General features: G+C 44.6%; 1 protein-coding gene across 8 annotated transcripts in view; it reads right to left on the bottom strand.

Annotated features, from left to right (window-relative positions):
- DLG2 (discs large MAGUK scaffold protein 2) overlaps positions 1–17,142 on the bottom strand; it is an 863,264-nt gene that overhangs the window by 73,155 nt on the left and 772,967 nt on the right. For all 8 annotated transcript variants that reach the window (XM_060273906.1, XM_035114518.2, XM_060273902.1 and 5 more), the window contains one exon: positions 4,256–4,370. In XM_060273906.1, the coding sequence (XP_060129889.1) occupies positions 4,256–4,370 (115 nt within the window). The remainder of the gene's footprint in view (positions 1–4,255; positions 4,371–17,142) is intronic.

The following is a 17,142-nucleotide window of genomic DNA, read 5'->3' as shown; positions in this document are numbered from 1 at the left end:
AGGTGTCCACCCTCACCAATGACCCTTGGGTGTGTGTGACATTTTCCCCAGCTTAATCTTCCCTGGGGATTCATGCTATTTTTTCCCTTGGCAGGGGCTAACAGCAGCCCCAGAATGCAACTGTGGGCCAATTCCTATAGGAAAAAGGAGGCAAACCATTCTCTTCCAGTTTTGCCTCAAGAAAAACATGCCAAGTAATACAATTCTGTGTTGGTTGGTTGGTGCTGCGCTCCAGTAAAATTTGTAATAGTCTGTTGCAATCACCAGGAAATGTTGGGCTTGTTTTGTCTAATTCACTGTGTTCCCAGAGCCTGAATTCATGTGACTATTTTCTGACTGAAGTTTCCACCAGCTGTTAGTATAAGCTGTGGCAGTAAGTCTATTTTAAGAAGTTTGCTAAGTGCATGTACCGCCAGCAGCGCTGTGTGGAATATGCGTTGTTCTGGAAAGGGAGTCAAGTAGAAATCTTCTAGCACCTGATTCCCAACAAAGTCACCCTCATATCAACTTCTTTAATCGAAAATCCAGGCATCTTGTACCATGGTGGAAAGTCTTTCATTCGGGGAAAATCTTAAGAATAACAATTTTCAAAATTCGAGGTGTTATCTTCTTAGGGACACAAGTATTAGAGGAAGAGTTTGGCATAGTTGTTAGATTTTTGGACTAGGGCTGGAGAAGTGCTGTTGCTCAGTGGTAGAGCACATGCTTTGCAAACAGAAAGTCCAAGGTTCAATCCCTGGCATATGCAGGTTGTTGTTGTTGTTGTTGTTGTTATTGTTGTTGTTGTTGTTGTTATTATTGTTATTGTTGTTGTTATTATTATTATTATTATTATTATTATTATTATTATTATATAAATTTGTATACTGCCCTATACCTATAGGTCTCAGGGTGGTTCAAAGCACTTGACAGCCACTGCCAGTCAGTGTGTAGACAGTTGTTAAATTAGACAACAGGGGTGATTGAGATGTCTATATATTTGGACCCTGAGCTTCTTGAAGAAGCCAGAGGTAAAAAAACTAACAGGATTTACTACATGATCTTTCGGTTTGCATTATTTGGCCCAGTCTACACACCCTTCAGAATATGATAGTAAAACAGATCATGCCACTTTAGACTGCAGGTTGGAAAAAAAATCACATTTTTGAATGCGGGGGGTGGGTGGGTGTTCACCTGACACCTTCATTGTATACCTTTAGGCGCTAGGCAAAAATGTTCCTCTTTGACTAGGCCTTGGGCTGATTAACACCCTACACCCTTTTAAATGTGTTTGTGGGAGGGGGTGGGGGTGCTATTGTTCTGTTCTGTTCTTGTTTTTCTATTGTATTTTGTGTTTCGATCATGTATTTTTATGCAGTAAGCCGCCCTGAGATCTATGGATGAAAGACAGTATATAGACATAATAATAATAATAATAATAATAATAATAATAATAATAATAATACTGTAATAATAATAGCTATTAGTAGTAGTAGTAAGAAAAAGCAGCACAGCAAGAACCCATCTGGTAGAGAAACTTTCCACCTGATGCATTAGTTTTCTAATTGCACGGGATTATGGATGTATGTTCAAAAATGGCATCCTTCACTTGCAGTAAGATGTGGTACAGTCTACGCTATTGCCTTTAGGGAGCCACCTTGTAATGCAGTTTGTGCAAGCAGAGCTCAGGAACAAGATCAGGAGGTACCCTGTGGAGGTATCAAGGTCAGACTGCACGGCACATTGATAATAGGAATGTTACCTAACCTTACAAGCTGTCTCTCCACTCCCATTATCCATAAGAGCTAGCATTCTGCTCTGATTCAAATGAAAGGCAAGGATCTCTAATTGCTACATTTAGCACCCTGTGTCAAATTTCAGTCCTTGCCTGGGAGGGAAGAAGAAAAAGCGCTGTCAGTGGTGTCTGGCACTCGTTGGGACCAGTAGGGTGGAAGAAGAAGAAGAAGAAGAAGAAGAAGAAGAAGAAGAAGAAGAAGAAGAAGAAGAAGAAGAAGAAGAAGAAGAAGAAGAAGAAGAGTAGTTTGGATTTGATATCCCGCTTTATCACTACCCTTAAGGAGTCTCAAAGCGGCTAACAATCTCCTTTTCCCTCCTCCCCCACAACAGACACCCTGTGAGGTGAGTGGGGCTGAGAGACTTCAAAGAAGTGTGACTAGCCCAAGGTCACCCAGCAGCAGCTGCATGTGGAGGAGCAGAGACATGAACCCGGTCCCCCAGATTATGAGTCTACCGCTCTTAACCACTACACCACACTGGCAGAGAGCTCAACAGTAAGTGGAATCAGAATCAGTGACTACTTCTAGTTTTGTCTCTTTCTTCCTCTCTGCTGAGCTCCAATCTGCCTTGCATCCAGTCTTTGATACTTTCTTCAGAAGGAGCTGACCAGGGTCCTGATCACCTGCAACTTGCCTTTCCTCTTTCTAAGTATCATCGGTACCCCTCTGCAGTCCAAGACTCCCTCACCTATCGGATCTCTCATGCGCACCTACAGTCTATACTAGGAAACCACCAATCCAGTAAGGGGTTTGTGAGAAGTAACAAAACCACCCCCTTCCTCTATATCACACCGTGCAACAGATTTTAATGGGAAGCCAATCCTGGCTGAAAAGCAGAGTTCAAAATAGACATATGCAATAAGTAAATAAAAATGTGCACAAGCCGCATTGCAGGGACTCTCTCCTGGACACTGCACAACTTATCTATTCCTAGAGGCAACAATGCCCGTCCCCCATTGCTGTACACCCCCCATCACTTTTGCCCTGCCCCCTCCATACAGCATCATTCAGCAACCAATGCACTGACTGCTCCACTGATGTTTTGCAAGAACTGTCCCCAGTTAGTTCTCCTGACCCTTCGCATCCAGAAGAAACCAAATTGAGATCATTAAGCCACACGCCGAGGTGCAGTTTTTCCTCCCAGCGGGGCACCCTCATTTCCCTCTCCCTGTCATGCCGACATATTCTTAAGAGCCCATGCTTAATTGGATCTTTGTAAGGTCATCATCTGAGTTAGTTCCACCATGAGCAATCATCACTACTAGGGGGTTGACAAATTGCCTTCCTCCAATTTGCAGTCATCAAGACGGAGGTGTGGCGGCGAGCGGTGGAAATTGAGAAATGGACGTACTTAAGGAGGGGTTGGAGGGGGTTGCTGTTAAGAAAGATTGTAGTGTGTGGCAAATGCTATTCGGAAGCCCCCAGCTGTGGTGGCAGAATATATCAAGTGGGATTAGTGGCCACTGTAGAACCTCTATGAGAATCCCAGCTGCTGGTGAACAGAAGCTGCCTCTGGCTGTAGAGGAGAACGTACCCATTGTGGCAAGTAATAGCATCCATGAGTTTGCTCAATCCTCTTTCAAAGCCAACCAAGTTGGCGTTCATCACTGCCTCCTGTGGGAGTGCATCCCATAGTTTAGCTCTGTGCCCCACCCTATGGCCTCTATTTACGATGGTTCTGGTTGCTGTGGGCTGAGGAGGAATTCTACCCTGAATGGAACCTGGGATCTTGGCATTTTGCCTTATTCATAGCATTCTGTCCTCATCTTATGCACAGTGTTCCATCATACCATAACTGGTTCTGGTGGTGCATTAGCCAAGGGCTGCATCTAGCAGCTGAGCTCCCTGCATAGCCCCACAGGGCATCCCCTTAAGAGTCCTTGGGATCAAGGGCTGGTGGGTCAGCCAATCGCAGGACCAGCACGCAGCTACATTCCTAGGTTGCAGGGGACAGGCAGGTGGAGAACTCCACACCACTGGTTGTTCTAAAGACGGAGGTCTGACTCTCTATAAGTCAGCTTCCTGCATTCCTACGATCTCGGCGCATGAGCAGACCTATAAGCAAAGAAGCACTCCTTCTTTGGGTTCCCAAACCATTTAGGAAAAACGTAACCATGCTGTTTGGCACTGTCATATGAAGAGCACTGCAGGATCAGACCAAAGGCCCACGCTCTCTCCTACTATGACTAACCAGCTACTTATTGAACGTTCACAAGCACTCTTGGAAGTGAAACAGCACTCTTCTGTTTAAACATACTGCCTCTGATATTGGAAGTAGTATATATTATAAGTCACTTTGGGGTGCCTCATGGAAAGCTATGATGATGATGATGATGATGATGATGATGATGATGATGATGCCATCGTGGCCAGTAGCCTTTGACAACCTCATTCTCCATCAGTTCAATCTCTAGTTCCATTTTCTCTGCTGATGGTGGTTTTTTTTTTTTTTTGGTCATTTTGTCATATTGCATCCCTACCTGACATAGAGGGAACGTTTCTGATTGGTTCGCAGGGAGCCCGACCCAGAACTCATGCTGTGATTCATCATCTGTTCACGCAGGTCATGGATTTTGGCCTCAAATCGAGCGTACTCTGGAAAATAATGCAAATCAAGCAATCAATTAATGAATGAACCCTTTGCAATCACCAGCTCATCATTACAATTTTTTTCCCTTTTAGTGAGACTGATTAAACATGGAAGATTGTGATCATGATAAGGTCAGACCACATGCCAAGAATCTGGGCCAACTGATCACTCTGCATGTTTAAGGTCATTAAGAAGAATGTGAACAGTCCTCCACGTTTAAAAACAAAATAGACATATAAAGCTGCTAAACAGCAAGTGCCACGAAAAGAAAGGCTAACCAAAACCTCCAACGAAACATCACACTGGAATTGGCTAGGCACATGATAAAAGCTGTGTAACGGCAAGGGCTCTGAAATTTAATGGATTAATCAATTAAGCGATGCAATAAATCAAGACCTAATCACATATTAAGCTGTAATCACTAATGAAGATTTGACATCAATTAAATATAGGGACGGCAGCAAGTGACGATTCCAGCATTCGATGTGGGGGGGGGGGGAAAGAACACAAGAACATAAGAAGCTCCCTGCAGAATGAGGCCAGTGGCCCATCTAGTTCAGCATCCATGAAAGTCTGCAGTTTCTGCCCATTCACAGCCCCCATCTTCAGCCTATTGCTGAATTACCTTAATTGAGTCAGTCTCTAGCTCCAAGGCTCAGGAAAGAGGCAGATAGGCTGGATGCTCTGTCTGTCTCCCCTCCTAAATATTTGCCCTGTACCCCCACAAAACACCCCCGTCTGGGGCTAAAGGGAGCCTAAAGGAGTGTGTGGTTGTACTGTGAGCCTCTGGCAAGACTGGCCTACCTAGGCTGGCTGTTGCGGAAAGGTGGGAGAAATATATAGGCGTGTGCTGTCAGAGAAGCTTCGTGTGGTTATGAAGACACCACTGATTCACACTTCACTTCTATGAAGCCCCGCCTAGATGTGGGGCAGCCCCATGTAGGAAGGAGCTACAGCCTTCCTCAAAGTCTTCGCTATTCCCATTTCTGATGCCTGCTAGTGCAACCAGCGGATACAAAGATTATGTGGTCCATTGCAGGCAAAACAGTCCAAATGTGAGATGGGTGGAGGACCATTGTTGCAACATCTACTTTGCATCTTCTTCAGGTTCACTTCTGCAGTAAGAGAAAGCCAAATGGACAGCATCTACATCCAATCCAAATAACTTTCTTGTGCTAGCCATTGGCCGTGACAAATCTGAATAAAAAAAGAATACAAGCAAAAGGGGTGTCGCGCCACATATAATGGTCTTTATTTATATCTCTGTGTCTCTCTTACAGTTCACTGCTATATTGTCCAGGGTCTTCTTTCTGATTTTTTTGGCCATCAAAGCAAAAAAAATGGTGACTTTACGAGCCACTGAAGTGTTTACATCGCTAAGAAGCCATAGGACCTTCTCTGCAGGGAAGAGACCTCTTTCCTGTACGGAGAATGGGCAATGTAGTAAACTGTGCAAGATGTCTCCCACCTGTGGTTGCCCACATATACAGAGCCTGTCTTCATACAGTACCCTGTTACGTATATTGTCCATCTAGAATCATAGAATAGAATCATAAAATCATAGAGTTGGAAGAGACCAGAAGGGCCATCCAGTCCAACCCCCTGCCAAGCAGGAAACACCATCAAAACATTCTTGACATATGGCTGTCAAGCCTCTGCTTAAAGACCTCCAAAGAAGGAGACTCCACCACACTCCTTGGTAGCAAATTCCACTGCCAAACAGCTCTTACTGTCAGGAAGTTCTTCCTAATGTTTAGGTGGAATCTTCTTTCTTGAAGTTTGAATCTAGATGCCAGAGGGCATGAAAAGGCAACTCAGTAAAAGCAAATCTATGTGAGGCTGGCTGGAGATTTGACAGCCACTACACAAAGTCTCTGTGTCTTCATATTTTCTTCCTTATCACATTAGGTAACATTCCCTGATATCACACTGACTAAATGACTGCAGGAAAGAATCAAAGTGGAGAAATTAAGTTAACTTACACACTCTGCCTAATTAAATGCATAAATTACATTGTCATTACATTATTCCAACCCATTCATTTCAATGAAAAGGCAATGCAATGCATATTGTGGTGGAGATGGAAGCCGTGATCAATTTAATATTATTTGCAGACCGAAAGCAACCATGGGAAATACTGATCGAATTTGCTGCACTGATTTCCGTTCCGGACATAGGACATGGGAGGGATAAGTAAACATCAGCATTTTTTGTTTCTGCTTTCGTCACAATCCTTTGACCTCTCCGTCTGCAGGTTCCCTGTCACTTCCCTGCTACATGGAGTGGCGTATCCACTGGCCCCACCCTAGTACCACCTTGACTGGCCCCACTAGCCTGGAGATGTACTAAATCAGTATAGTGGTACCTTGGTTCCCAAACGGCTTAGTTGTCAAACGCTGCAAACCTGGAAGTAAGTGTTGCGGTTTGTGAATGTTTTCTGGAAGCCGAACCTCCGACGTGGCTTCCGCTTGACTTCAGGAAGCTCCTGCAGCCAATCGGAAGCCATGCCTTGGTTTTTTAATGGTTTCGGGAGTCAAATGGACTTCCAGAATGAATTACATTCGAGAACCAAGGTACAACTGTACTCCAGATGCCTGAGAAGTCCTCCATCTTACTCTCAACTTATGAACGGATTGCTTACAGATGTACACTTTGTTTGGATAAATATGACAACATTTGGAATGAGCTTATGGAGAATGTAGTAGGCTGTTAATATTTACATACATATTAGGATAATAACACTATATCAATTTATATAAGAATGTACGAGAGTTTATTACATTGCATTTTTGTATATATATTTTCCTTCTTATACATGTCTTTGTTCTTTCCCCCTCTCTTTCCCTATTTTTCTTTGTACCACTTTACTTCTTTATAATTGAAAATCTTTCAATAAAAAAACTAATAAAAATATTATTATTTATTTTTAAAAACCCTCCATCTGAAAGTATTTGGAGGGGAATGACAACAGATAACAATCAGATAGATAACATTTCATTTGTTGACTGCAGCTCTGCTATTGTTAAGAACTTCACCTATTTCACCACTTCCCCATTTTACAGTTCTGCATTTTAACCATAATTAACCAGGCATCTCATTTTCTTCCATTTGTAAATCTTGCCATTACCATTAGTCCCCAAGTTAATGTTTGCATTTCATTTTGGCATCCTTCCCAGAATGCGTGGCTGTTGTATAAAAGGGGCTACCCATTAGCCCAGAGGTTTTCAACCTTTTGGGGTCCATAGCTCCCTTGACCAACTACATTCTTTCTGTGGCACCCCTGTGGGGCTCAGGAGCCCAGTTATGTCACCCCTTGCCTGCAGAGCTAGGAGCCTCTCACCATTTTTGAACACCGTCCCTTGTGGAGTGTTCCCCCAGCCTCCTCTTTTCTCCCCTCTCCTTGGGAGTCCTCTGGGCAGCCGCAGCTGCCACCCCTGGTCTCTGAGCTGCCCCCCCCACCTGCCACAAAGAGAGGTGCTTCCTCACACTGCCCCACAGGGGCTTGGAAGGCAACCCCTGGCCAACCCCAGTGGCATTATTCACCTGGAGAGCTTGTAGCCAGGACTGCTGCAACAAATAGCTGTGCAAGCCTTTGGGAGACAGAGATGCAAGAGGGCATCAGAGGAAGGGAGGGAAGGAAAGAAAGAGGGACAGGGGCCAGTGTTGCCCACAGCACCCCTGACCATCATTCAAGACACCCCAAGGTGCCATGGCACACTGGTTGCAAACCACTGCATTAGCCCATAACTGGCAAAATTTGACCGCCACAATTGCAACTGCGTCCCCGTGGCTTTGTTCTAAGCTACGCTAGAACACTGGCCTACAAGCGCTCCAGTTGGAGAACACTCATGGGCTTTGAAGAAACTCGATCTCAGGATGCAAGGGAGAAATGTGCTAAGAGGAAGGCACGCTTGACAAATCCACATCGTGATCAACTCCCGCCTGGACACCAATGTTCCCACTGTGGAAGGACGTGTGGATTCAGAATTGGCCTCCACAGTCACTTACGGACCCATTGTTAAAATTGTGTTTATGGAAGACAATCTTACTCGGCTAGGAGTGATTGCCAAAGAAGAAGAGGACACTACTTCAATGATTTTGAATTCCTATTCTCCCCAGCCCCCTACTTTTTCACCATCTGCAGCATTTCCAGGTTCAAATGGCAGCTCTGGATCTCTGTCCCCAAATCTCCTATGTAACGTATCATGTGAGAATATTCTTATTTGAAGGCTCATGAAGAGAGTACTCTTGAGCATGTACTGGTAGACTGCCCTCTTTCCATCACCACCAAGGCCATCACCTTCCTCAAGCCAGCCTGTACATGCAAGGAGAAAATAGTCCTTCTGTCTTTTTTCATTCTGAAAGTCTTAAGAGCCGAACTTCACTTCTACTGAAAGCTTGTAACTCATTTCCAGAGGACTCTCTGTGTAACATCTGAAGTGGCTCATTGTCTGTCCCTTGTCCCTTGACTGCTGATGTTCTAGCTAGCTAGCTTTAGTTCTATATAAAGATATTTCATTTTCAGTACAGCCTTTCTCTTTAATAAATAATGTAGAAATTCCATGCAAGTAGACGTGGGAGTTGACATCTATATTTAGACTCCGATGGGCAGAGTGAGGAGTAAGATCAAAAGCTAAGTCTTGGATAACGCAGTATCAGATCATCAACAGTTTCCATTCTGAGCAGAATTGAACTCCCACATGAACTTGAGCAGTACAGTATTTCTTTGCTCCAGCCCCCTACCCAGCCCAGTTCACGTGGATACACCTTGCAAGCCTTTGCATTTCTGCTCGAGGATGTGCAGAACCTTTCACTCGAGATTAAAGGTTATTTATTCCTTCTTATATCAGCATGACACCACATATTTGGAATACAGTCATACCTCGGTTTAAGGGGTGATATGATAGCCATGTTCAAATATATAAAAGGATGTCAGATAGAGGAGGGAGTAAGGTTGTTTTCTGCTGCTCCAGAGAAGCGGACACGGAGCAATGGATTCAAACTACAAGAAAGAAGATTCCACCTAAACATTAGGAAGAACTTCCTGACAGTAAGAGCTGTTCGGCAGTGGAATTTGCTACCAGGGAGTGTGGTGGAGTCTCCTTCTGTGGAGGTCTTTAAGCAGAGGCTTGACAGGCATATGTCAAGAATGTTTTGATGGTGTTTCCTGCTCGGCAGGGGGTTGGACTGGATGGCCCTTGTGGTCTCTCCCAACTCTACGATTCTATGATTCTATGATTCTAAGTATGCTTCGGTTTGAGTACTTTCAGTTTAAGTACTCCACGGACCCGTCTGGAATGGATTAATCCACTTTCCATTACTTTCAATGGGAAAGTTCGCTTCAGGTTAAGTGCGCTTCAGTTTAAGTACTCCACGGACCGTCTGGAACGGATTAATCCACTTTCCATTACTTCCAATGGGAAAGTTTGCTTCAGGTTAAGTACGCTTCAGGTTAAGTACAGACTTCCGGAACCAATTGTGTTTGTAAACCGAGGTACTACTGTACCTCTTTGCAACAGTGGATTTGAAATTTTCACAACATGGATCTGAGTCGCTATTACACAGGGCATGTAGTATGCCTTAAGAGCCACAATTGTGCGGCATGTTGTAGTCACTTTGCTTTTCAAGGCTATTTCTCCTTTCTGCATTGTGGCATTGCATGTTCAGAACATTTATCTGCAAAACCAGATCTGAACAATTGCACAAATCACCTTTTCACGTGGCATGTCCAGAACTGAGCATCAGGTTGATCCATCAAAGGGACAGTTGTATATTTCGCTGTTTTGCAACTTTGAACCCACTGATAGGCATTTAGGTGCAGAATTCCTAAACCTAGAACTGGAGTTACAGCCCAGTGTGAATTTCAAAAAGATGACTGTGCTTTAGTGTACACATTGTTTTAGAATGTGAAAATTAGGCAAGTTCACCGTTAAATGCAAACTGTCTCTCCTCCATCCCTTATCACAATTGCCTGAGCTGAGCAGGTGCTCAAAGGTATTCTGTTCTTTCATTCTTAGCCTTGCAGAGCCAGTCTTCTGCACTAGGCTCCAGTTGGCAGACTTCAGGACTCTAATTAAAAAACCCCAAGATGATCCTGCAAGTCTGAAGTCTGCCCACTCCTGCTGCATATAATGAAGTCGATTTCTTTTCAGCGTGGGAAGGAAGTTAGCCACTGAAGCAGCCGAAGGATCTTGTGACAGGATCACCCACTTTCTGAATTTATCCCAAACCAAGATATTAAAAGCACAGGATATCTGATGGAGGTGCAGGGAAGGGAACTGAGATGCATAACACTGTGATGACAAAGCACATTTTAGTGATTGAATCAAACTGTTATTTCTCTTTCCCCTCTTTCCCTCCTCTTCTCTCTTCCTGGATCCATTTAAGTCAGGGCTGGGGAACCTGATGTTGAAGTCCAATGACACCTGAAGGGCCAAAGTCTCCCCATTATATATGGTTCATGGAGAAGGGATGGAGCTCAGTGGAACAGCATCTGCTTTGCATGTAGGAGGTCCCCGGTTCAACCCCTGACAGCTCCAGGGAGGTCCTCAAAGAGGGCACAGATCTGAAAATGTTAATTTAGATATATAGCTGCCAATTTAGAAAGGAGAAAAACCATAGGTCTGACCATAGTGGGGACCAGGGGACCAGTTGGCTCAATGCACTGTCTAGGTGCTGCTAATCATACAACGTCAAGACCCTTCTTGCTCTCTCTTCAGATGGTCCTTTGCCTTTAATCCAGACTTGGACCACATGACCCTTCAAGCAGAGGTTGCTTCCAAACAAAGGACTGCCCTCTGCGAAACAGGACACACGGCCACCCCAGCTGAATGTGCTACTTTGAAATCATCAAATATGGAACTTAGAGAATGTTTGTTGCAGTGCTGTTCTAAATGCAGCACATCTCCACTTAATTCAAGTGTCTCTTAAATCGGAGTAAAGATAGATAACTGTTTACAAAGTGGGAACTTACATGGCATATGTAACCAGCTGGTGAGCCTGTGACATACACTCTCCAAGTCACAACAGGAGAATTGTATCCAGTGGTGTCGCTGAGCTCACCTCGAATATAAAAGTTCTTCTCCTGAACTCCATCCCCAAAAATTCTTCTTTGGCTCAGAAGGCAAGGTGACTTCTTGCCTGGTATAGTGAAGAAGCTTCCAGAGCTAAGCCAGATAAATTATGGGGCTTCATGGCTTCTCATTAGGAGTGACTGGTGTCCAGTGGGAAAGCCCCAAAGGCTGAAAGCAGGGAAGCCAAGAGTAGGTGGAACCAGAGTCAATGACGGGTGGAGGCAACAAGTTCTAGCTTTATCTGCACCATCAGGTCCTCCTTGCAGGCTTCCCAGGGGCATCTGGGTAGCTACTTTGAGGAAAGAATGCCGGATTAGATGGGCCTTTGGCTTGATCCAGCAGAATCTTATTATATCCTCATGTTCTTGTGCTCAGGGGATGATGGTGCAATGATGAGACACCTGATTCTAGGCAGGACCCCAAAAGCTAAGGCCCCACTATGTAAGGTCAACAAAATCTGGATGCATTGCACCCGCTTCCAGGTTGTGTTACCAGGCTACTTCACAGGGGGGACCGAACTGCCTGCTTTTTGAACAGCAAGTAGCTTGTTTCCATACAACCTGTCATTACAAGAGCCTTGTGGCATTAATAATTCCCCCCACCCTAAGTCTGTTGTTTTCCCTTTCCTTCCTCCTCACTTTTTCCTTCTCACACTGTCTTTTGTGATCCTGAGGGCAGAGACTGTGTTTTTCTTATAGATTTGTAAGCCTTTCTGGGAGCTTTTGAGGTGAATGGGTAGAATATATATGCCTTGAATGGTGAATAAATTTAGAACTCTGGGAAACAATTCTTAAGGTTCACTACAGCTCAGAGAACATATCTCTGAGTATCTGCTTATTTTTTTTAATGAAAGTATGCTCTAGAAATATTTCAACGTACAAAAGAGGAGTGTCGCTCCCAAGGCACTGCTAAAGCCATTGTTGACTGTAGCACTTCAGACTACAGATTTGTGTGTCTGGACATCCCAGAGAAAAATTTAATGATAAAAGCTTTTTAAAGAGGCACTGCTAATTAGGCTCAGAGTTAGCATCAAACCAATCATTTCACTACTACTGCCACAGACACAAACTATTTCCCCCCCATCAAACTAATCAACAAATGTTTAAGGCATTTTCCCAATTTCTAAGATGGTTACTAGTTCAGGGAGGGTTCAGATGTAATACCATGCTTCTCTAAGAAAGAGGCTGAAATTGAAGGAATATAGATAGAAAATTATGGAAAATCCAGATATAGTTTCTATGAAAGATGCACGCCAACAGGAGCCTAGTGTCTGTGCTATGAATCTTCCCCATTAAAACTGTGCTATGAATCTTTCCAATGGAAACTGCACTGATGTTCCATTCTGACGTGTATGTATGTGTATATATATACATATATATATACATACACACACACACACACACATATATATATATATATATATATATATATATATATATATACACACACACACACACACACACACACACACACACACACATACACATACTGTATATTTGATGTGTATCGCTCAACATTTGTCATTCCATCATTATTCTTGTGGAGGGAAATCTCTTTATTTTAGAAACTGTCTTTCAAATAGAACATGACCTTATTTGCAGGATGTGGGTTTTTAAAGAGGCCTGTACAAACAGAATCAGGTTACAGAGCACTCAACATATTTGGACAAACCGACGTTTCAGATCACCAAGGTCAGTGTCAAAGCTGATTCAGAGCTCTGCTCACCTATGAATTCACAATGATGTCAACAAATACTACAACAGGGATATTTAAAGCCATTGTGAGTGGCATATTTTTTTTTTTACTGCTCTCTTAAAATTTTGATGTTTTGATTCTTTTCAAAGTGTTTGATTAGAATTCTTATCTTTGTGTTCACTTCTCTGGGCACAGTCATCTGGTTTTCCTCAGAGTAAACCCACTGAAAACAATTAACTTGACTGAGGGAATAGCAATCTTAGACGCAAGAAGCTGGCTTCAGTAAGCCAGTGTAGCTTAAGGAAGCATAAAGTTACGCCGGATTCAAACTCTGTTCAGCAGCAAGTTTACCGCTGGCTGAGATGTCAGGGGCAGAGGAAGGGGTGTGCAGTGAGGGCGGTCCACCCTGGGTGTCACCACTGAGGGGGGGGGGTTGACAAAATGCACTCACCATGGGGTCTGCAGAGCGCCCAAGCCACGTGTCTCTCCTGGGAGTGACACGGTGGCTTGGGCACTCACAGGCTCTGTGTTGCCCCAAACGGTCCTCAGCAGTAGGGCGGCTGAGTGGGAGGAGGCAGGCAGACTCCTCAGAGGCCCCATGGAGCGTCCTGCCCCAGCACACCCCACCCCGCGGGCGGCTAGCCCTGCCCCTGGGCGCAGGGCACGTGCGCCGCCCCAGGAGCCCGATCGGCTTGCTTCGCCGCTGGGTGTCGTAAGCCTGGCAGAAGGAAAACAAGCTTTTAAAACAGTGTTTGAGTTACACCAACTTTTTTGCTGGCTTAGCTCATGCTGGGATGCCAGGTCATGTGGCTGATCTGAACAGGCTTAGAATCCAACCTAAGGTTCAAGGGATATTTGCACTGCTTCTGCTAATTAGCTAGCTAGGCATCTACTGCATCAGACCTGTGCTCCGACTCGGGCAGCTGGAATAACAGTGTGACAACTTTCAGCTCGCTTAACCCCCGTCCCAATCTGATGCAGTGTGAGAAAGCAACAGCAGCTTCTCCTGCATGGGAGCTCCATCTTCTCTTGTTGGAGAAGGAAGGTAGCTCAGAGGTAGAGCAGAAGGCAGCAGCTCAAGGTAGGGCAGGCATAGGCAAACTCGGCCCTCCATATGTTTTGGGACTCCAATTCCCATCATCCCTGATCACTGGTCCTGTTAGCTAGGGATGATGGGAGTTGTAGTCCCAAAACATATGGAGTTTGCCTATGCCTGAGGTAGGGCTTGGAAGAGTCTGGACTGGACCTTCCTGTTAAAAAATTCCTGTCTTCGTCTGTCTTTACAATATTGTGTTTTATGTCTTCATTCTCTCATTGCGATGCTGCTTTACTTTTTGCATCTTGCCTTCCGCTTTGAGATGCTAAGCTTTTCAGAAATGCTTTGAAATAGCATTAACATGGAAAGGAATTTGTAAGAGAAACCAAGCGTCAGCTGTAACCAATTTTTCAGTGTGCCTCTTTTTTCCTCCAGGGTACCATTGTGAATGGCTGAGGTAACAGCTGTGCCATACTTCTGAAGGGCAGTGGAGCCTGAGAGGGGCAGGGGGGGACAAAAGGATTCTCTGCCCATGTCCGTTTGTGTTTGAAGGCCTGTCAGGATTCTGCATACTTGCTGCCCCCTGTCAATGTGTCTTTGCACTAGAGGCTGACTCTGATCTTCTCTGTCACTGCGATTTCTGTATGGTCTCAACTCCATGGAAGCTTCCCCTCCAGGGGAGCTTAGAATCTTAAGTCTTAGCTGGCCTCCAGCGCTGCCCTATGAACGATGCCAAGATCTTCTGTTTGCCAAGGCTCCGAGAAAGCTTGCCCAAGAGAGAGAGAGAGCTGCTTTAATTAATATTTTAATTTCCTCGAGAAGATTGAGCAGGTTGAGGGTTGAGCTGCGCAAACCTGCCGTGGCCTTCCATTTCTCTGCACTTTTAACGTGCAGAGGTTGTTTCTTCTCCTGCCTGTCCTGAATGGAAATCTGTTGGGTGGTAAGCACCAGCAGTCAGCTGATGGGGGAGGCCAGCCTGCTATCATGCTGATAACAGCAACCTGATTTGTAGAAATCAGCAGGCAACCCTTTTCACAGCATGGGGATAAATGATAACTAGCAATGTCTAAGCACTGATATATTGCGAACCCAGAGCATAGCTACAGTGACTGCCTGAAATGTTGACAACTCTTTTTGCCTTAAAAAAAAAGTCTAATTCCAGAGTTGCTGTTTTTCAAAATTCGGGCCCCTTCCCTTTTGATCCTTAAATCATCATCATCATCATCATCATCATCATCATCATCAGAGTTGGAAGAGACCACAAGGGCCATCCAGTCCAACCCCCTGCCAAGCAGGAAACACCATCAAAGCATTCTTGACATATGCCTGTCAAGCCTCTGCTTAAAGACCTCCAAAGAAGGAGACTCCACCACACTCCTTGGTAGCAAATTCCACTGCCGAACAGCTCTTACTGTCAGGAAGTCCTTCCTAATGTTTAGGTGGAATCTTCCTTCTTGTAGTTTGAATCCATTGCTCCGTGTCCGCTTCTCTGGAGCAGCAGAAAACAACCTTTCTCCCTCCTCTATATGACATCCTTTTATATATTTGAACATGGCTATCATATCATCCCTTAACCTTCTCTTCTCCAGGCTAAACATACCCAGCTCCCTAAGCCGTTCCTCCTAAGGCATCGTTTCCAGGCCTTTGACCATTTTGGTTGCCTTCCTCTGGACACGTTCCAGCTTGTCAGTATCCTTCTTGAACTGTGGTGCCCAGAACTGGACACAGTACTCCAGGTGAGGTCTGACCAGAGCAGAATACAGTGGTACTATTACTTCCCTTGATCTAGATGCTATACTCCTATTGATGCAGCCCAGAATTGCATTGGCTTTTTTAGCTGCTGCATCACACTGCTGACTCATGTCAAGTTTGTGGTCTACCAAGACTCCTAGATCCTTTTCACATGTACTGCTCTCAAGCCAGGTGTCACCCATCCTGTATTTGTGCCTTTCATTTTTTTTGCCCAAGTGTAGTACTTTACATTTCTCCTTGTTAAAATTCATCTTGTTTGCTTTGGCCCAGTTGTCTAATCTGTTAAGGTCATTTTGAAGTGTGATCCTGTCCTCTGGGGTATTAGCCACCCCTCCCAATTTGGTGTCATCTGCAAACTTGCTCAGGATGCCCTCAAGCCCATCATCCAAGTCATTGATAAAGATGTTGAATAAGATTGGGCCCAAGACAGAACCCTGTATAAAAATAACCAGTGTTATTTTTCTAGAAATAGCCAGAGCTGGAGCTCACCACAAACTTCTCCCTTGTTCTCTTAGAATGGCAATGGCAGCCACTTGAGAGGTGAACTCTGGCTGGAAAACAACCCTGATTATTACTGTTATTATGCATGTGGGACAGCTCTTGGGAAGAAGAAAAGAATGTTGAAGACTGGAGGAAGTTTAGGGTAGCAAAATGCAAGATGAGAGGAGGACCATGGACGGGGTCGAGGAACGGCAACACATTTGCTGGGAAGAAAGCAAGAAGTCTCCACCCCAACTCATGAGCTGCTTCTTTTTCCTTCACGGAGAACAGGGCTGAGGAACCTCTGGCCCATGGATCTAATTAGGCCTGCCTAGTCCCTCCAATAACGCGAGATGAGCGCCGCAACCCCAGAGTCGGTCACGACTGGACCTAATGGTCAGGGGTCCCTTTACCTTTAGTCCCTCCAAATGGCAGAAGGTGCTGTTTTTAGCAAACCACGCCTCCCTGCCACTCACGTGCCGTCACCTGCTGTTACCTGTCAATCACCTTGGCTGATAGGATTGATTTCTGCTTCAATTTCTGCATTCATTTGCCACTTTGTGGCCATGGCATTTGCTTAGTACAACTTCTTCAGAGGATAGAAGTGACCTCGTTTTCACTTCAAGTAATGATGGTACTCACTGGTAGAAACACACACTTTTATTACTTATAAAGAGAATCCCCATATTAGCTGATAGCATATTGTTTCTCTAGAGCTTTTTGTTTTCCTAGGCTGTGATG

This window comes from Zootoca vivipara, chromosome 4 (assembly GCF_963506605.1).
Source record: "Zootoca vivipara chromosome 4, rZooViv1.1, whole genome shotgun sequence".
Lineage (NCBI taxonomy): Eukaryota > Metazoa > Chordata > Lepidosauria > Squamata > Lacertidae > Zootoca > Zootoca vivipara.
Note: the sequence above shows the minus strand (reverse complement) of the source record. Positions and strands in the feature narration are given on the sequence as shown.